Source organism: Bombina bombina, chromosome 4 (assembly GCF_027579735.1).
Source record: "Bombina bombina isolate aBomBom1 chromosome 4, aBomBom1.pri, whole genome shotgun sequence".
In the NCBI taxonomy this organism is placed as follows: domain Eukaryota; kingdom Metazoa; phylum Chordata; class Amphibia; order Anura; family Bombinatoridae; genus Bombina; species Bombina bombina.
The window spans coordinates 1,135,002,771-1,135,024,582 of NC_069502.1; the positions used below are offsets into that span (position 1 = coordinate 1,135,002,771).

Consider the following 21,812-nt stretch of genomic DNA (forward strand, 5'->3'; position numbering starts at 1 on the left):
TTCACAAACGGACCCCAACTGTACCCTTTTTTCTGACAGTGTAACAAAGATACATACTCCCATATGACAGCAACTTGGGAAGCATATAAAACCAGCCTAATCATAGCAAACCTACAAAATCCTCTCACTCCCCTCAAGAGTCTACGATCTCTTTCACTGTTCAATTGATTTAATTGGCGAGACTGTTGACTTCTATGATACTGATGGGTATGTTACTAGGATTTATGGGGCAAGTTTTATTTTGTGTTTCAGTATTGTATTATTTGTATTGTTTAAATGGACATGAAACTCGAAAAAAATATTTCAAGATTCAGATACAGCATACAATTTTAAATAACTTTTAAATCTACTTTTATTATATACTTTGCTTTGCCCTCTTGGTATCCCTTGTTGAAAATAATCCCTAGATAGGCTCAGGATCTGGGAGCTAGCTGCTGATTGGTGGCTGCACATATATATATATATATATATATATATATATATATATATATATATATATATATATATATATATATATATCACTTATCATTGGCTTACTGATTTCTTCCACTAGCTCCCAGTAGTGCATTGTGCTTCTTCAATAAAGAATACGAAGATAATGAAGCAAAATTGATAATATAAATAAATTGGAAAGTTGTTTAAAATTGTAAGAGCTATCTGAATCATGAAACAAAAATTTGGGGTCCTTTTAACGATTTCTACCTTAAAGGACCAGTCAACACAGTAGATTTGCATAATCAACAAATGCCAGATAACAAGACAATGCAATAGAACTTAGTCTGAACTTCAAATGAGTAGTAGATTTTGACAATGACAATTTTAAAAGTTATCTTTTTCCACTCCAAGTTATAATAATCCTCCCACAAGTGGATCTTCCCAAACTCGGCACTGGTAGCTGCTATCTCCATATATATGTACCTAAACCTCCAATCCAATTTTCAGCCTGAGTAGTAGTTTTTTTTTGGTATGCAGTACCAAAGATCCTCATAGTACAATATGGAGTCACAAAAAACAGCATTAAAAATGTATAAATAAATAAATAAATAATGCAGAAACCACTTAATATTTAACAATTACAGCACATATTATTGATAAAGCAAGTCACACAAATGTTAAAATCGGAATTCTTACAAATAAAAATGGCAAAACACAAGATTTATTGTATATTTTATTTTTTAATTAATAATAAATTTAAATGGACTTTAAACATTATAATAAAACATTGCTCCATTATCATATGTGCCAGTAATATAGAATACCTTTTTAAACTTTTTTGAAATTTTTAGTATTTTATTAAAAATTTACATCCAAACTACTTTGCAGCTGATGTGCTACCTGACTACAGTGTATTTTTTATTTTGTATTAGCAGTCAATAGTTCAGGCCAACAGAAAGCAACCACCTAGTTCTTATACATAGGCCTAGATTTAGAGTTTTGTCGGTAAGGACCCGCGTAGCTAACGCCGGCTTTTTTCTGGCCGCACCATAAAAATAACTCTGGTATTGAGAGTCCACATAAAGGCTGCGTTAGGCTCCAAAAAAGGAGCGTAGAGCATATTTAACGCATATTTGAAGCGGCCAGCCTCAAAAACGTGCTCGTGCACGATTCCCCCATAGAAAACAATGGGGCTGTTTGAGCTGAAAAAAAACCTAACACCTGCAAAAAAGCTGCGTTCAGCTCCTAACGCAGCCCCATTGTTTGCTATGCGGAAACACTTCCTACGTCTGCACCTAACACTCTAACATGTACCCCGAGTCTAAACACCCCTAACCTTACACTTATTAACCCCTAATCTGCCGCCCCCCGCAATCGCTGACCCCTGCATATTATTATTAACCCCTAATCTGCCGCTCCGTAAACCGCCGCTACTTACATTATCCCTATGTACCCCTAATCTGCTGCCCCTAACACCGCCGACCCCTATATTATATTTATTAACCCCTAATCTGCCCCCCACAACGTCGCCGCCACCTGCCTACACTTATTAACCCCTAATCTGCCGAGAGGACCTGAGCGCTACTATAATAAAGTTATTAACCCCTAATCCGCCTCACTAACCCTATAATAAATAGTATTAACCCCTAATCTGCCCTCCCTAACATCGCCGACACCTAACTTCAATTATTAACCCCTAATCTGCCGACCGGAGCTCACCGCTATTCTAATAAATGTATTAACCCCTAAAGCTAAGTCTGACCCTAACACTAACACCCCCCTAAATTAAATATAATTTTAATCTAGCGAAATTAATTAACTTATTAAATAAATTATTCCTATTTAAAGCTAAATATTTACCTGTAAAATAAACCCTAATATAGCTACAATATAAATTATAATTACATTGTAGCTATTTTAGGATTAATATTTATTTTACAGGCAACTTTGTAATTATTTTAACCAGGTACAATAGCTATTAAATAGTTAAGAACTATTTAATAGTTACCTAGTCAAAATAATTACAAAATTACCTGTAAAATAAATCCTAACCTAAGTTACAATTAAACCTAACACTATACTATCATTAAATTAATTAAATAAAATACCTACAATTGCCTACAATTAAACCTAACACTACACTATCAATACATTAATTAAATACAATATCTACAAATAACTACAATGAAATAAACTAACTAAAGTACAAAAAATAAAAAAGAACTAAGTTACAAAAAATAAAAAAATATCTACAAACATAAGAAAAATATTACAACAATTTTAAACTAATTACACCTACTCTAAGCCCCCTAATAAAACAACAAAGCCCCCCAAAATAAAAAATGCCCTACCCTATTCTAAATTACTAAAGTTAAAAGCTCTTTTACCTTACCAGCCCTGAACAGGGCCCTTTGCGGGGCATGCCCCAAGACGTTCAGCTGTTTTGCCTGTAAAAAAAACATACAATACCCCCCCCCAACATTACAACCCACCACCCACATACCCCTAATCTAACCCAAACCCCCCTTAAATAAACCTAACACTAAGCCCCTGAAGATCTTCCTACCTTATCTTCACCATACCAGGTTCACCGATCCGTCCTGAAGAGCTCCTCCGATGTCCTGATCCAAGCCCAAGCGGGGGGCTGAAGATGTCCATGATCCGGTAGAAGTCTTCATCCAAGCGGGGCAGAAGAGGTCTTCCATCCGATTGAAGTCTTCATCCATGCGGGGCAGAAGAGATCTTCCATCCGATTGAAGTCTTCATCCAGGCGGCATCTTCTATCGACATCCATCTGGAGCGGAGCGGCAGCATCCTGAAGACCTCCGACGCGGAACATCCATCCTGGCTGACGACTGAACGACGAATGACAGTTCCTTTAAATGACGTCATCCAAGATGGCGTCCCTCGAATTCCAATTGGCTGATAGGATTCTATCAGCCAATCGGAATTAAGGTAGGAATATTCTGATTGGCTGATGGAATCAGCCAATCAGAATCAAGTTCAATCCGATTGGCTGATCCAATCAGCCAATCAGATTGAGCTCGCATTCTATTGGCTATTCCGATCAGCCAATAGAATGCAAGCTAAATCTGATTAGCTGATTCCATCAGCCAATCAGAATATTTTTACCTTAATTCCGATTGGCTGATAGAATCCTATCAGCCAATCGGAATTCGAGGGACGCCATCTTGGATGACGTCATTTAAAGGAACCGTCATTCGTCGTTCAGTCGTCGGCCTGGATGGATGTTCCGCGTCGGAGGTCTTCAGGATGCTGCCGCTCCGCTCCAGATGGATGTCGTTAGAAGATGCCGCCTGGATGAAGACTTCAATCGGATGGAAGACCTCTTCTGCCCCGCTTGGATGAAGACTTCTACCGGATCATGGACATCTTCAGCCCCCCGCTTGGGCTTGGATCAGGACATCGGAGGAGCTCTTCAGGACGGATCGGTGAACCTGGTATGGTGAAGATAAGGTAGGAAGATCTTCAGGGGCTTAGTGTTAGGTTTATTTAAAGGGACAGTTTACTCAAAAATGTTCTCCCCTTTAATTTGTTCCCAATGATCCACTTTACCTACTGGAGTGTATTAAATTGTTTACAAGTAGCTCCTTTACTCTTGTATTGGCATTTGAAATTGTTGATTTAGCATGTGGTATCCCCACCTATTCTGAAAGTTTGTGGCCGCGCGTTCCAGCTATAGATAAGCTTTGTAAACACAGCCAGCAGAAGAAATGACACTCCCAGTCAGTTATAGCAGAGATAAGGTAATACAATGTTGATTTTCCATTGTTCTCTCAAAGTACTGGTGATTGTTTTAAGGACAGATATAAGATAAAGAAGCAGGTATATGTGCACAATGTGATACAGTAATGAGATCTGATTATACCTACAAGCTCAACCCATTTTATTAGGTTGTGGCTTCAAAACACAAAATCAGAGCTTTAATATACACAAATAAGCCTTAAAAAGCTAATTTTCATACATTTTTTACTCTGCAGTTGGTAAAAAAAGCAATTGTAAACACATTAAGGGAAAAACTATTTTACAGTATACTGTCCCTTTAAGGGGGGTTTGGGTTAGATTAGGGGTATGTGGGTGGTGGGTTGTAATGTTGGGGGGGTATTGTATGTTTTTTTTACAGGCAAAAGAGCTGAACTTCTTGGGGCATGCCCAGCAAAGGGCCCTGTTCAGGGCTGGTAAGGTAAAAGAGCTTTTAACTTTAGTAATTTAGAATAGGCTAGGGCATTTTTTATTTTGGGGGGCTTTGTTGTTTTATTAGGGGGCTTAGAGTAGGTGTAATTAGTTTAAAATTGTTGTAATATTTTTCTTATGTTTGTAGATATTTTTTTATTTTTTGTAACTTAGATCTTTTTTATTTTTTGTACTTTAGTTAGTTTATTTCATTGTAGTTATTTGTAGATATTGTATTTAATTAATGTATTGATAGTGTAGTGTTAGGTTTAATTGTAGGTAATTGTAGTTATTTAATTTAATTAATTTAATGATAGTATAGTGTTAGGTTTAATTATAACTTAGGTTAGGATTTATTTTACAGGTAATGTTGTAATTATTTTAACTAGGTAACTATTAAATAGTTCTTAACTATTTAATAGCTATTGTACCTGGTTAAAATAATTACAAAGTTGCCTGTAAAATAAATATTAATCCTAAAATAGCTACAATGTAATTATAATTTATATTGTAGCTATATTAGGATTTATTTTACAGGTAAGTATTTAGCTTTAAATAGGATTAATTTCTTTAATAAGAGTTAATTAATTTCGTTAGATTCAAATTATATTTAACTTAGGGGGGTGTTAGTGTTAGGGTTAGACTTAGCTTTAGGGGTTAATACATTTATTAGAATAGCGGTGAGCTCCGGTGGGCAGATTAGGGGTTAATAATTGAAGTTAGGTGTCGGCGATGTTAGGGAGGGCAGATTAGGGGTTAATACTATTTATTATAGGGTTAGTGAGGCGGATTAGGGGTTAATAACTTTATTATAGTAGCGGTGCGGTCCGCTCAGCAGATTAGGGGTTAATAAGTGTAGGCAGGTGGAGGCGACGTTGAGGGGGGCAGATTAGGGGTTAATAAATATAATATAGGGGTCGGCGGTGTTAGGGGCAGCAGATTAGGGGTACATAAGGATAACGTAGGTGGCGGCGCTTTGCGGTCGGCAGATTAGGGGTTAATAAGTGTAGGTAGCTGGCGGCGACGTTGTGGGGGGCAGGTTAGGGGTTAATAAATATAATATAGGGGTCGGCGGTGTTAGGGGCAGCAGATTAGGGGTACATAAGTATAACGTAGTTGGCGGTCGGCAGATTAGGGGTTAAAAAAAATTAATTGAGTGGCGGCGATGTGGGGGGACCTTGGTTTAGGGGTACATAGGTAGTTTATGGGTGTTAGTGTACTTTAGAGTACAGTAGTTAAGAGCTTTATAAACCGGCGTTAGCCCAGAAAGCTCTTAACTACTGACTTTTTTCCTGCGGCTGGAGTTTTGTCGTTAGATTTCTAACGCTCACTTCAGACACGACTCTAAATACCGGAGTTAGAAAAATCCCATTGAAAAGATAGGATACGCAATTTACGTAAGGGGATCTGCGGTATGGAAAAGTCGCGGCTGAAAAGTGAGCATTAGACCCTTTTTTGAGTGACTCCAAATACCAGTGTTAGCCTAAAACCAGCGTAAGGAGCCTTTAACGCTGGTTTTCACGGCTAACGCCAAACTCCAAATCTAGGCCTTAGTGTTTGCACGCTGTTTATAGTGTGGTATCCCGTGACTACTTACCCATCTCCATGGGCACATTATAGAATGTATTGGTTGCCCTCTGTTAGGCTTAACTGCTCAACGCCAATTACTATAAAAAAAAGTTAGAGCCAGAAGGACAGAAATAGGACACCAACTGCAAAGCAGTTTTAGAGGTAACTTTTAATAAAATACAACAAATTTCTATACTGTTTAAAAAAGCACTATATAAGATTGGCGCATAGAATTGTAACCGAGCAAAGTTTTTTACAATTTGTACTGCATCTTCAAGTTCCTTACAAAAAATGACAAGCATTAAATAAATGTTTCAATTTGTATTTTATATTATTAAGCATTTTAATTTTTAACAAAATCCTTCTTTACTATGTGCTTAACCACTAAACAAATATTTAAGTTTCACACCTGCAACACCGCTGTACAAATAGACAGAATCTGCCCCTAATGGTATGTTAGGGCTTTCCTGTAAACAAAGTAAAAAGGATATTTAAAAATAAATAAAAAATAATATAAAGATAACATTTTTTTTAGAGAAGAATGTTATTTTAAATGCTTAAAAATGTCATTATTTTGCAGATATTTTGCAATACGGTGCTTAAATAAAGATATATAATATGCCTGTATGAAATTATGTCCCTTTAATTAACTAATTTCAAATGTTATAATTTAGTACTTTGTTAAACCTATCACACGTAAAAAAAATGTGTATATTGAAGTGACACATTAAACTTAAAGGGACACAAAACCCATTTTTTTATTTCATGATTCAGATAGAGCATGCAATTTTAAGCAACTTTCTGTTTTACTCCTATTATCAATTTGTCTTTGTTCTTTTGCTATCTTTATTTGAAAAATCAGGAATGTAAACTCATGAGCCAGCCCATTTTTGGTTCAGCACCTGGGTAGCGCTTGGTGCTAAATGTTAATTAGAAAGTTGCTTAAAATTGCATGCTCTATCTGAATCATGCAAGAAAAAAATGTGGGTTTAGTATCCCTTTAAATAATGGAGAATCTTATAAAACTTAAAAGAACTTAAAAATCCATATAACTTTGGGTTTCATTCCAGTTTTTCCAGGTTTCTTTTTATCCAATGTTATAAAAATGGGAATATCCACAACAGAACTCCAATCACTGATATCTCAAATGGGTTAAAGTAGTTAGTTGAGACCGTGGGGCCGAATTATCAAGCTCCGAATGGAGCTTGATGCCCCTGTTTCTGCGCGAGCCTTCAGGCTCACCGGAAACAGCAGTTATGAAGCAGCAGTCTTAAGACCGCTGCTCTATAACTGGTCCACCTGCTCTGAGCCTGCGGACATCAATCCATACAATCCTATACGATTGTGCTGATTGACACCCCCTGCTAGAGGCCGCAAATCTGCAGGGTGCAGCCTTGCACAAGCAGTTCGCAAGAACTGCTTGTGCAATTAAAAATGCTGACAGCGTAGCGTGGATCATGTCGGACAGACCGATGATAAATCGGCCTCTGTGTCTGTATTTTGCAATTGGATAAATTGGTCTTTATGATATGTGTTAAACAAGATGAATTACATTTTTATATGGGCATCGTGGGTATACTGAGCATGTTTGATCAAGAACTTTTTTTAAAGTTCAAACTTTCAATAAGTCAAAAATATATATATTTTTTTTATTTATTAAGAAAACCTTGTTTTTTTCAGATTGGCGACATTTTTATCTACAGGGAGTGCAGAATTATTAGGCAAATGAGTATTTTGACCACATCATCCTCTTTATGCATGTTGTCTTACTCCAAGCTGTATAGGCTCGAAAGCCTACTACCAATTAAGCATATTAGGTGATGTGAATCTCTGTAATGAGAAGGGGTGTGGTCTAATTACATCAACACCCTATATCAGGTGTGCATAATTATTAGGCAACTTCCTTTCCTTTGGCAAAATGGGTCAAAAGAAGGACTTGACAGGCTCAGAAAAGTAAAAAATAGTGAGATATCTTGTAGAGGGATGCAGCACTCTTAAAATTGCAAAGCTTCTGAAGCGTGATCATCGAACAATCAAGCGTTTCATTCAAAATAGTCAACAGGGTCGCAAGAAGCGTGTGGAAAAACCAAGGCGCAAAATAACTGCCCATGAACTGAGAAAAGTCAAGCGTGCAGCTGCCAAGATGCCACTTGCCACCAGTTTGGCCATATTTCAGAGCTGCAACATCACTGGAGTGCTCAAAAGCACAAGGTGTGCAATACTCAGAGACATGGCCAAGGTAAGAAAGGCTGAAAGACGACCACCACTGAACAAGACACACAAGCTGAAACGTCAAGACTGGGCCAAGAAATATCTCAAGACTGATTTTTCTAAGGTTTTATGGACTGATGAAATGAGAGTGAGTCTTGATGGGCCAGATGGATGGGCCCGTGGCTGGATTGGTAAAGGGCAGAGAGCTCCAGTCCGACTCAGACGCCAGCAAGGTGGAGGTGGAGTACTGGTTTGGGCTGGTATCATCAAAGATGAGCTTGTGGGGCCTTTTCGGGTTGAGGATGGAGTCAAGCTCAACTCCCAGTCCTACTGCCAGTTTCTGGAAGACACCTTCTTCAAGCAGTGGTACAGGAAGAAGTCTGCATCCTTCAAGAAAAACATGATTTTCATGCAGGACAATGCTCCATCACACGCGTCCAAGTACTCCACAGCGTGGCTGGCAAGAAAGGGTATAAAAAAAGAAAATCTAATGACATGGCCTCCTTGTTCACCTGATCTGAACCCCATTGAGAACCTGTGGTCCATCATCAAATGTGAGATTTACAAGGAGGGAAAACAGTACACCTCTCTGAACAGTGTCTGGGAGGCTGTGGTTGCTGCTGCACGCAATGTTGATGATGAACAGATCAAAACACTGACAGAATCCATGGATGGCAGGCTTTTGAGTGTCCTTGCAAAGAAAGGTGGCTATATTGGTCACTGATTTGTTTTTGTTTTGATTTTGAATGTCAGAAATGTATATTTGTGAATGTTGAGATGTTATATTGGTTTCACTGGTAAAAATAAATAATTGAAATGGGTATATATTTGTTTTTTGTTAAGTTGCCTAATAATTATGCACAGTAATAGTCACCTGCACACACAGATATCCCCCTAAAATAGCTATAACTAAAAACAAACTAAAAACTACTTCCAAAACTATTCAGCTTTGATATTAATGAGTTTTTTGGGTTCATTGAGAACATGGTTGTTGTTCAATAATAAAATTAATCCTCAAAAATACAACTTGCCTAATAATTCTGCACTCCCTGTAAAATGAAGAAAAACAGTGCAGGATATTCATTTCCACTAGAAGAAAGTGGCCACATCTTTTCTTATCTTCTATAACACAATTTTAAAAGGACATGAAACCCAACATTTTTCTTTTTCTTATTTTTCATGATTCAAATAGAACATGTGATTTTAAACTACTTTCCAATTTACTTATTTTATCCAGTTTGCTTCCTTCCCTTTCTATTCTTTTTTGAAGGAGCAGCTATGCATTACTGGGAGTTTTCTGAATCCATATGGTGAACTAATGAAAAGAGGCATTTTTGTGAAGCCACCAATCAGCAGCTAGCTCCCAGTAATGCACTGCTGCTCCTGAGTCAACCTAGATATGCTTTTCAACTAAGGTTTCCAAGAGAATGAACCCATTTAGATTATATTAGCAAATTGAACATTTGTTTAAAATCACATTTTCTGTCTGAATGATGAAAGAAAAAAAATGTGTTTCATGTCCCTTTAACAGTTCTCAAACTGCAAACCGTGAAACCACTAAGTGATGAGGTCTTTAAAGGGACAGTCTACACCAGAGTTTGTATTGTTTAAAAATATAGATAATCCCTTTATTACCCATTCTCCAGTTTTGCATGGTTATATTAATATACTTGTTACCTCTGTTAATAGCTTGTATCTAAGACCCTGCAGACTGCCCCCTTATCTCAGTGCTTTTGACAGACATGCAGTTTAGCCAATCAGTGCAGACTCCTTAATAACTCCACGGGAGTAAGCACAATGTTATCTATATGACACACATGAACTAGTATTGTCTAACTGTGAAAACATTTCAAAATGCTCTGAGCTTAAAGGGACAGTAAACACCAACATTTTTCTTATTTAAAAAGATAGATAATCCCTTTATTAACCATTCCCCATTTTTGCACAGTTATATTAATATACTTTTTACCTCTGTGATTACCTTTTATCTAAGCCTCTGCAGACTGCCCGCTTCTCTCAGTGCTTTTGACAGACATGCAGTGTAGTCAATCAGTGAAGACTCCTAAATAACTTCACGGGAGTGAGCACAATGTTATCTATATGACACACATGAACTAACACTGTCTATCTGTGAAATACTTTCAAAATGCTCTGAGCTAAGAGGCGGTTTTGAACGGTTTAGAAATCAGTTTGAACTTAGCTAGGATTAGCTTTTCAAAAATACCACCAAGGGAACAAAGCAAATTTGATGATAAAAGTAAATTGGAAAGTTGTTTAAAATTGCATGCCCTATCTGAATCATGAAAGTTTAGTTTTGACTTTACTGTCCCTTTAAGGGCAGTTTTCAATGGTTTAGAAATCAGTTTGAGCCTAGCTAGGTTTAGCTTTTCAAAAATACCACCAAGGGAACAAAGCAAATTTAATGCTAAAAGTAAATTAGAAAGTGGTTTAAAATTGCATGACCTATCTGTATCATGAAAGTTTAATTTTGACTAGACTGTCCCTTTAAGATTGCCCACAGTTGCAGCTCTAACTGCCCAGACAATGATTTTAAAACTCCACTGTAAGGACTGGGATTGCCAACCCCACTCTCATTGTACAGAACATGGTTTCTCTTTGCTGCATTTCTACTACTGTATGAAGATTGCAGTTTTAAACAAACAAGATTGAATGGCAAACACTTAAAGGGACAGTCTAGTCAAAATGAAACTTTCATTCAGATATGACCTGCAATTTTAAACCACTTTCCAATGTACTTTTATCATCAAATTTGCTTTGTTCCCTTGGTGGTATTTTTGAAAAGCTAAACCTATGCAGGATCAAACTAATTTCTAAACCATTGAAAACCGCCTCTTAGCTCAAAACATTTTGAAAGTTTTTCACAGTTAGAATAGACACTTACAGTACTAGTTCATGTGTGTCATATAGATAACACTGTGCTCACTCTCGTGGAGTTATTTGGGAGTCTGCACTGATTGGCTACACGGCATGCCTGTCAAAAGCACTTAGATAAGATGGCAGGTTGCAGAGGCTTAGATACAAGGTAATTACAGAGGTAAAAAGTGTATTAATATAACTGTGTTGGTTATGCAAAATTGGGGAATGGGTAATAAATGGATTATCTATCTTTTTAAACAATAAAAATTCTGGTGTAGGCTTTCTGTTTAAAGGGATAGTAAACACTTTAAGATTTTTATATAAAATGTTTAGCCATGTGTACCAAAACAATTTGCAATATATTATCATTATTTATTTTGCCCCCTGTTCATGTAATTTAGCTCTGAATATTGAGCAATTGCTAATTCTTAAAACTTTAATTACACCCTGTTAACTTAGGAAGGCTAACCCTGCTACATATATATATATATATATATATATATATATATATATATCCCTAATTGGCTTTATCAGATAACAACTGCAAAACAATTCCCTTTAAACTAACTTTTTGACTGTCACTAGCTATGTTGTCTGTGGACTAAAACCCAGATTGGCTCCTTCAAATAATACAAATGCTCGGTGGAGACTGGATGATGAAAAGATAATTGCAGTAAAAAGAATGTTAATTTGTTAAATGTTAAGACTTGCAATTACAAGGTGTTTTATGTCCCTTTAACTCCTGATCTCAAAGAAACACACGGCTAGATTACGTCCCTTCAATTCCGATTGGCTGATAGAATTCTATCAGCCAATCGGAATTAAGGTAGAAAAAATCCTATTGACTGATGCAATCAGCCAATAGGATTGAAGTTCAATCCTATATTGCATCAGCCAATAGGATTTTTTCTACCTTAATTCTGATTGGCTGATAGAATTCTATCAGCCAATCGGAATTGAAGGGACGCCATCATGGATGACGTCATTTAAAGGAACCTTCATTCTTCAGTTGGACTTCGTTTGAAGAGGATGCTCCACGTCGGATGTCTTGAAGATGGAGCCGCTCCGCGCCGGATGGATGAAGATAGAAGATGCCGCCTGGATGAAGACTTCTGCCGTCTGGAGGACCTCTTCTTCCCGGCTTGGATGAAGACTTCTGCCCGTCTGGAGAACCACTTCGCCCAGCTTCGTTGAGGACTTCGGCCCGGTTGGGTGAAGACTTCTCAAGGTAGGGTGATCTTCAAGGGGTTAGTGTTAGGTTTTATTAAGGGGGTATTGGGTGGGTCTTAGAGTAGGGTTGGGTGTGTGGGTGGTGGGTTATTGTACTTTTTTTTACAGGTAAAAGAGATGATTACTTTGGGGCAATGCCCTGCAAAAGGCCCTTTTAAGGGCTATTTGTAATTTAGTATAGGGTAGGGCTTTTTATTATTTTGGGGGGCTTTTTTATTTTATTGGGGGGATTAGATTAGGTGTAATTAGTTTAAAAAACTTGTAATTATTATATTATTATCTTTAATTTAGTGGGGGGTTTTCTTCTTCTTACTTTTTTAAAATTGTATTTAATTGCATTTAGTTTAGGTAATTAGTTTAATTATAGTGTAGTGTTAGGTGTAATTGTAACTTAGGTTAGGATTTATTTTACAGGTAAATTTTACTTTATTTTAACTAGGTAGCTATTAAATAGTTAATAACTATTTAATAACTATTCTACCTAGCTAAAATAAATACAAAGTTGCCTGTAAAATAAAAATAAACCCTAAGCTAGTTACAATGTAACTATTAGTTATATTGTAGCTAGCTTAGGGTTTATTTTACAGTTAAGTATTTAGTTTTAAATAGGAATAATTTATTTAATGATAGTAATATTTAGATATATTTAAATTATATTTAAGTTAGGGGGGTTAGGTTTAGGGTTAGACAGGTTTAGGAGTTAATACATTTAATATAGTGGCGGCGACATTGGGGGTGGCAGATTAGGGGTTAATAAATATAATGTAGGGTTCGGCGATGTTTGGGGCAGCAGATTAGGGGTTCATAAATATAATGTAGGTGGCGGCGGTGTCCGGAGCGGCAGATTAGGGGTTAATAATATTATGCAGGTGTTGACGCTGTCAGGGGCGGCAGATTAGGGGTTAATAAGTGCAAGATTAGGGTGTTTAGACTCAGGGTTCATGTTAGGGTGTTAGGTGTAGACATAAAATGTATTTCCCCATAGGAATCAATGGGGCTGCGTTAAGAGCTGAACGCTGCTTTTTTGCAGGTGTTAGGTTTTTTTTCAGCCGGCTCTCCCCATTGATTGCTATGGGGAAATCGTGCACGAGCACGTTTTGCCAGCTCACCGCTACCGTACGCAGTGCTGGTATTGAGGTGAGATGTGGAGCAAAATGTTGCTCTTCGCTCACTTTTCTGCGGCTAACGCCGGGTTTCTAAAAACCCGTAATACCAGCGTTGTCTGTAGGTGAGCGGTGAGGGAAAACTGCTTATTAGCATCGCACCACTGTTAACGCAAAACTTGTAATCTAGGTGACAGTTCCTAAAGACAAGAATACTGTACTTAAAGGGATAGTAAACCCCCAAATTTTCTTTCATGATTCGAATAGAGCATGCAATTTTAAGCAGCTTTCTAATTTACTCCTATTATCATTTTTTCTTTGTTCTCTTGCTATCTTTATTTAAAAAGCAGGAATGTAAAGCTTTAGGAGCTGGCCCATTTTTGGTTCAGAACCGGGGTTATGCTTGCTTATTGGTTGGCTGAATGTAGTCAATAAGCAAGCGCTATCCAGGGTGCTGAACCTAAAATGGGCTGACTCCAAAGCTTTACATTCCTGCTTTTAAATAGAGATAACAAGAGAACAAAGAAAAATTGATTATTGGAGTAAATTAGAAAGCTGCTTAAAATTGCATGCTCTATATGAATCAATAGCAAAAAAGAGAAGCGCAATCAACTCCTAACACAAAGTAATACACTCACAAGATAAAAAACACATGTGCTTTTAGTGCATTAATGAGCACAAACATATATCACCATGTGTCCTGTTCTCATCCGTTCTTTTCTTATTCTCTAAGGACCTCCAAGGTAATCCAATGATGTCCGTATATGAATAGCAGATGATAATGTTTATAAGTCCCAAATATAACAAAATAATAAGACTTACTGATATATCTTCTGAGGAGAGGTAACCCTCGGTTTTATCGCGCCCTATGATTTCAACTGGTAGGGTACGGAAGCCTCACTGGGACCTAATTCCTCCTAAAGCTGATATTCTGCCTGGTAGCTGAGAAACAGCTGATTACATCTCTGAACGAAACGCGTGTCGAGTTGTAATCAGCTGTTTCTCAGCTGTCAGGCAGAATATCCGCTTTAGGAGGAATTAGGTCCCAGTGAGGCTTCCGTACCCTACCAGTTGAAATATACATTGCGCGATAAAGCCGAGGGTTACCTCTCCTCAGAAGATATAGCCTGCAATCTCCCAACTTCACTCCCAGTCACCCCCTCTGCCGCTCTCTGCATCCTCCTCCCAACCACTGAGAGTGACGTGGCTTCCCTATTGTCTTCCTCACACCTCACTACCTGCCCACTTGACCGTATTCCTTCGCATCTAATACCTTCTCTGTCTCCAACCCTCACTCCGGCTCTTACCCACATATTCAACCTATCCCTTTCTACCAGCTCATTCCCTGCTCCCTTCAAACATGCAAAGGTCACCCCATACTCAAAAAACCCTCCCTTGACCCTAACTCTCCTGCAAACTACCGCCCCATATCACTGCTCTCAACAAGGTTACTAATGATCTCCTTTCTGCTAAAAACAAAGGCTACTACTCTATACTCATCTTACTTGACTTCTCTGCTGCCTTTGACACTATTGACCTTCCCCTTCTACTATGAACTCTCAGCTCTCTTGGGCTCTGTGACACTGCCCTCTCCTGGATTCACTCTTATTTCTCTAACAGATCCTTCTCCATCTTTTTTGCTGGTGACTCCTCCTCTCCATTGCCTCTGTCTGTTGGAGTACCTCAAGGCTCTGTCCTGGGTCCTTTACTCTTCTCTATTTACACTTCTTCACTGGGTAAACTTATCAATAGCTATGGCTTCAACTACCACCTCTATGCTGATGACACCCAGATCTACCTTTCCACCCTGCACTCTCTCCTTATGTCCATTCTCACATCAGTGACTGCTTATCTGGCATTTCCTCCTAGATGGCCTCTCACCACCTAAAAATAAACATGGCCAAGACCGAACTACTTATAATCCTCCCCTCTAACTCAACTACACAGTTTCTAATTTTTCCATCACTGTTGGCGGCACCACTATCTCTCCATCACCCCAAGTCTGCTGCCTCTGAGTCACACTTGACTCAAATCTGTCCTTTATTCCCCACATCCAACTGCTCTCTTCATCCTGCCACAACCACCTAAGCAATATCGCCAAAATGTGTCCGTTTCTGAGTGACGAAACTACTAAACTGCTTATCCACTCCCTGGTAATTTCCCGACTTGACTACTGCAATAACTTGCTAACTGGCCTCCTTCTCTCCCACCTCTCTCCCCTTCAATCTATCCTAAATGCATCTGCCAGGCTAATCCACCTCTCTTGACGCTCCGTTTCTGCTGCACCTCTCTGTGAGTCTCCTCACTGGCTCCCCATTCACAGCAGAATTAAATTCAAATTTCTCACCCTGACCTACAAAGCCCTCACTAATGCTGCCCCACCCTACCTGTCCTCACTCATCAGCAAATATACTCCAGCCCGCCCCCTAAGATCCAACAATGACCTTCTCCTTGCATCCTCTACCATCACCTCCTCTCATGCTAGACTACAAGACTTCTCTCATACGGCTCCAACCCTCTGAAACACACTTCCTCGAGCCGTCAGACTCTCCCCTAACCTCTCCTCCTTTAAACGTTCCCTAAAGACCTTTTTGTCAGGGAAGCCTATCACCAGACTCATTAACAAATGAACTTCACTAACCCAACAGTTGCCCTCATCTCCCCACTATTATCATTCCCACCTTTGCAGTCCCCACCTCCTGTTTCCCATCCTCCTACCCATCTAGATTGTAAGTTCCCACGGGAAAAGGGCCCTCAATTCCCCCTGTATCTGTCTGTAAAATTTTGTCTTTTATTGTTTTGTTTCTCCATTCTACTTCTATCCTTGTACCCATGGGCAGCACTGCGGAATCTGTTGGCGCTTTATAAATAAAGAATAATAATAATAAATAATAATATATATATATATATATATATATATATATATATACAGGTATACCTCACTTTACAGCGCTTCACTTTACAGCGTTTCGCTAATACAGCGCTTTGTGGAGCTGAAGTTCAACCTCCAAGGTTTTTGAAACAGTGCTGTAATCATCGTGAGATTGCGAGAAAAGTGACTGGCACCATCTTGTTATGCACTGTTCACTCTGTTTACAGCATTGCAGTGCAATTTGTGTCTCAGTGTTATAGTCTGGCAAATTTTATTACAGTGATTGTCACTAATTTACAGGTAAAGTATTTATTGAATACTAATTGAATACTGTGCTGTGCTAGAGTTAAACTAAACTTAGCCCTATTGCACCCATAATATATGTTAGTCCAAGCATGTTTTCAAGTTTTTAAACACACTGGCAAGTGAAAAGAAAGCTAAAACTGACTTGTTTCACTTTAAGGCGGTTTTCACTTTACAGCGGGGCTCCGATCCCTAACCCGCTGTATGAGCGGGGTACACCTGTATATATATATTTGTATATCTATGTTTGTATCTGTGTTTAATTATATATGTGTGTATATGCGTTTATATTTGTACATATATATATGCACACATGCATACATAAACAAAGTGATTACTTTTTTAATATAATCTATCTATCTATCCATCCATCTATCCATCCATCCATCTATCTATCTATCTATCTATCTATCTATCCATCAATATATCTATTTAAAAAATAAGAATAACATTGTCTTTTCAAACACACCTTTGGCTTTATCATAGTTGGCCTAGTGTACCTTCGGGTTAGCGCATGAGCGCCAGACAGAAGAGGGTTTTGTAGTCTTCCCCATGCTATCTGACCTCCAGATGTTAGTGCCTGAGTCTTTTACTCATGTCCAGACTTAATTTTAACTTATAACCAGGGCTGTCTTTAATATTGACTGGACCCTGGGCAAAAATTTTCTTGCCCCCCCCCCCCCACCCCATGCAATTTCGCTCTCCACCCCAACTTCCCAAAAAACAACTAAATCAATTTTTTTTTTTTAATTATTAGCCCAGCGGTGGATCATCCACTGCTGGGCTAATCATTTAAAAAAAATGAAATAAATTGCAATATGTGAAACTGGACCTAAGCAGTACTAATAAGTAAATAAATAAATATATATATAAATTCCTCCACTGTGGATTCATTTAATATTCTTTTGAATGTGATTCTGGTGTGAGGTTAGCTGGTTAAAGAGATTTAGGGCAGCCAACAGGAGCAAAGCAAGGTAAAGACTGAGGAGGAAGCATGGATGTGCAGACAAATATAAGTTTACTGACTAGAACAGCAGAACTACTATGGGAAGCTGTAAAATCTGAGACAGAGAGAAAATAAAAACTATAAAAATAAACCTTACATTAATGTGTGAAGTGTCAGCATGACACTATACATCAGCCACAGCAGCACATGTCACTTCTTTGCTAGGAACAAGTTCCCTCTCACCCTGCACTAGACAATGCTGCATAGGGAGTGGCGTGTGTGCACTCACTTATTCTTCCCACTGACACATTTCTACAAAAAGCACTGTTCCCCTAACAAACTTCAGTTAGTTGATCTTAGGGCAACAGCAGAAAGAGCAGGGCTAAGGGGACCAGCAGACTGGATGCTGTCTGTCCAAGGCTGCATGGATACAGTGTGAGATGAGTCACTCAGCCTCAAGACTGAAGAGAGCAGTGTATGCAGCTGCACAGATGCTCAAATCCTCACATGCCTGCCGCACCAGCTTTCTGCTGCATGCGCCTACAGTCAGCCCTACCCAGAAACAATCCCCACAACCAGAGCAATTACCTGGTAACAGTGGTAACCCCAGTAGGACCTTTTCTGATGCAGTGGGAATGGCTGGATGCCGAGTTAGGGCTTTGCATTCAGTGCTGCACAGTGCACATCTAAAACAGCACATGGCAATAGCTTGGCATGTCACATGACACCGGCACGGTCTGGCACAGTTTTTTTTTTTTTTAAATATAAGCAGAGTACTTTTGACTGTGAAAGTATTAGGACTGAATGTGTGTGTTCCCCATGTCACATCAGCAGTCGTGTATGAACCATAAAGGACTCTTGGGCCCCTCAACAGAGACTGGGCCCTGGGCAGCTGCCCCTTTTGCCCTGTGTTAAAGATGGCCCTGCTTATAACATGAGCACAAGAATAAAAGCGCTATTGATTTAACTTGGGCAGTGTCAGTGCTCAATAGCACTAATATTTTTGTGCTCCACTTGTAATCTAGGCATCTGTGTATTAAATAACTATACACATTTAAATGTCTGTCTCACCTACTACTGAGGGACTTTGCAATAGTACTGAATATAGGTTTAATGAGTCTAGACCATATATGCAATTATATTGTTTCAGAGTGTATTGCACATGTGCAAGGTAATATAATTATTCCAATGTGTCTTATAATACAGACAAACATGTTACAAAGTCATGTTTTGCACATTAACAGAACTCTTTGTGTGTTTAATTCAATGTGTCGGTCCAGATTTGTCTTGAGAAAATCTGCGCAGGACAGATGAAACGCGTAGACAGGACTGGTGTTAACATCCATTGTTTGTGTTGGAGGAGAGTTTTCTTACAGTGACTTGAAAAAGTGGTATTGCTGCATGGTTATTGCCGAACATAACATCTTCGTCAATAACCTGCAGCAATACCACTTCCAGTTACCTGGAGCTGTAATTATACATATATTAAGGCACCTTTGTATCTGTTTTCCTGTAGGTGCATAGAGTTGTGTGTGCTCAAATAAATTATCTGACTACTACCTTGAGTCGAAATTGCGCCTCTGTGTTCTTGTTTTGCTGTTAAATTTGTTGCGGTCAGCAGGATTGTGATTAACAAAGCCATTGGTGTAGAAATAATATTGTCGTTTGAATTGTGGTCACTCATAATTTGAAAAACAGGGTTTGGGAACCAATAAACCCCTTTAAATATAGCTGCACTATTATAAAGTTACAATGATGAAATTTAGATATTTTTTATACATTCCTTATTAAGAGTTATGAGTCACCTGGAATATTGTTTATCTTTATTGTTATTTATTACTCAACATATTAAAAATACCATTTGGAGACTGGTATCACAATGCACTAGATCTGAATACCCCTATATGAAGTACACAGTATCCTCATTACAGGTGATCTTGTGTAAATGATGTCAGGACAATATGTTGTCTGTTAAAATCTCCATATCAAAAAAGCCACAATGGCAGCAGCAGCATTGTCACCTGTGCAGGAATGTTCCAAGTAGCTGTTGTTAACCTCTTTAATGCCAGGGACTTTAAAGGCTAATCCTAACTGCATCATGTGAGATATCCCCCTGTAGCATCTCTGATCATGTAGCCTTAATATTGTGACCTGATATTGGCATTATTCCAGGTCATTACATGATATTAAAGGGGCGTGGATCTCCAAATGAAGCATTTATGGTTCTGATGGAGCATTCAATTAGAAAATACTTTTCAATTTTCTTCAATTATAAAGTTTTCTTTTTTTCTATCCTTATTTGGAAAGCATATAAAGGTAAGCTCTGGAGCAGCATTAGTGGCTACACATGTATATCTCTTGTCACTGGCTCACCAGATGTGTTTAGCTACGTCCCATGCATTACTCTGAAGCATTGTGCACTATAAGTATGCTGGTATCCCAGTGGTATTGGATTCTATAAGAACCTTACTGTTGCAGGGCCAGTGCCCTATAAGTAACATATCCTTTGGTCACTATAGAAGTAGCCTGATATCTTTAGGGCACTGTACAAGTAACCATTAATGCTGCTTTACTTGAAGCCTGGCATAACATGATTTTGTGTAAGTCCAGTGGCCTTAGAGCACTTATATGAGGAGCTTGGTATGCCCAGGGCACTTTGTGAGGAATCCTCTAGGATGCACCACGTCACTTTGTTGCAGGCAAACACGTGGTTCACAGAAACCTTATAAATGTGTGTGCCTGCCCCGCAAGCCCGTGATGTTATCTGCTGGCAAAGCTTTCTCAGGCAGTGAGAGAGGCTGACACTTGGGGAGGCAGCAGTGCTCTGCATAACGGTCTGCACAACACAGAGGAGGGACCCACAGCTCACTGATCTCACTCCTACAGCCCGGGGATGATGACAAAGTGAACTTGTTGCAAGTTTGTTGTTGTGCAGCGAATAAGTTGTAGCAGCTCTGCCTCCAGCTGATGGTTAATGTTGCTGGATTCCTTGCTAGTGAGAGAAGCAGCCTGCAGCAGAGGGAGCTCGTCTGTTTGCTGGATGCAGCCTGCAGGACACGTCGGATCTCCAACTCTCTGTCTCACAGCTCCGGGGGATAGTAAGAAACCCCTTGCTGCCCACTTACTCCACTGGTGCCCCTGCACCTCCCCCTGTTACTCTGGATATTCTGTTTTACAGCTGATTCTTCTCTCCTTGTCTTGGTTCTAAAAACTTCCTAACTACTTTACTTGCTGGGTCTAGAAGGTGAGAGGCAGTGAGCTGAGCCTCACTTTACAGAACTGCCACCTTCATGCCTCCACAGTTACTCTTTTTTACCCCACTTGGACTATTAACCAACAGGCATAATAATTATTAATTATAACACTTTTATATTATTGATCTAGTTTTTATAATTACATTTTTTACTTATTGTTTGCACATTTGTTATTTTGTATTTTTTTTTTAATATATATATATATTATCTTATTTGGGGTGGATATAGGAAGAAAAATATGCACTACTATTTGCTAAGCGTTTTCCTTGCCCTGGATCTGGCCACGGTGACTCTTAGCTTATCTACCTGTAGTACCCTAGATATGGATCAGTTCATGAGGAAAAGGATTGAGGCTATCAGAGGACAGATTCTCAGCAAACTGAAGCTCAATAGCCCTCCAGAGGATTACCCTGAGCCCGAGGAGGTGTCCCAGGATGTGATCTCTATATACAACAGCACAAGGGACTTGCTGCAGGAAAAAGCTAATCAGAGGGCAACTTCATGCGAGAGGGAGAGGACTGATGAGGAGTATTATGCCAAAGAGGTTTACAAAATAGATATGCTGCCTTACTACTCATCTGAAAGTAAGTGGTTCCTTTGGTGTTAATTAACTTGGTCCCAAATTAAGTGGATCTAGATTATTTAGATGTCATATTGCCTGTGTACTGACAAGCCACCAAGTATGTTGTAGAAGCCAGATGGAAGCATCTGGGTATACAGATTTATGTAATACACTAGTTACCAAGAGTTAATATCAAGAGCTCCCCTTTCCAAAATGTCCAAAATGATAAAACGTTGCAATACTGTAGGAAATGTAT

The 21,812-nt window shown here is 38.8% G+C and overlaps 1 protein-coding gene across 1 annotated transcript in view; it reads left to right on the forward strand.

Moving 5' to 3' along the window:
• The first annotated feature begins 20,520 nt into the window (after positions 1-20,520).
• The window catches only part of TGFB2 (transforming growth factor beta 2), a 235,785-nt gene continuing 234,493 nt past the window's right edge, over positions 20,521-21,812 (forward strand). Inside the window, exon 1 of the mRNA XM_053712505.1 lies at positions 20,521-21,578. Within this exon, the coding sequence (XP_053568480.1) occupies positions 21,233-21,578 (346 nt within the window). The 5' untranslated portion in view covers positions 20,521-21,232. The remainder of the gene's footprint in view (positions 21,579-21,812) is intronic.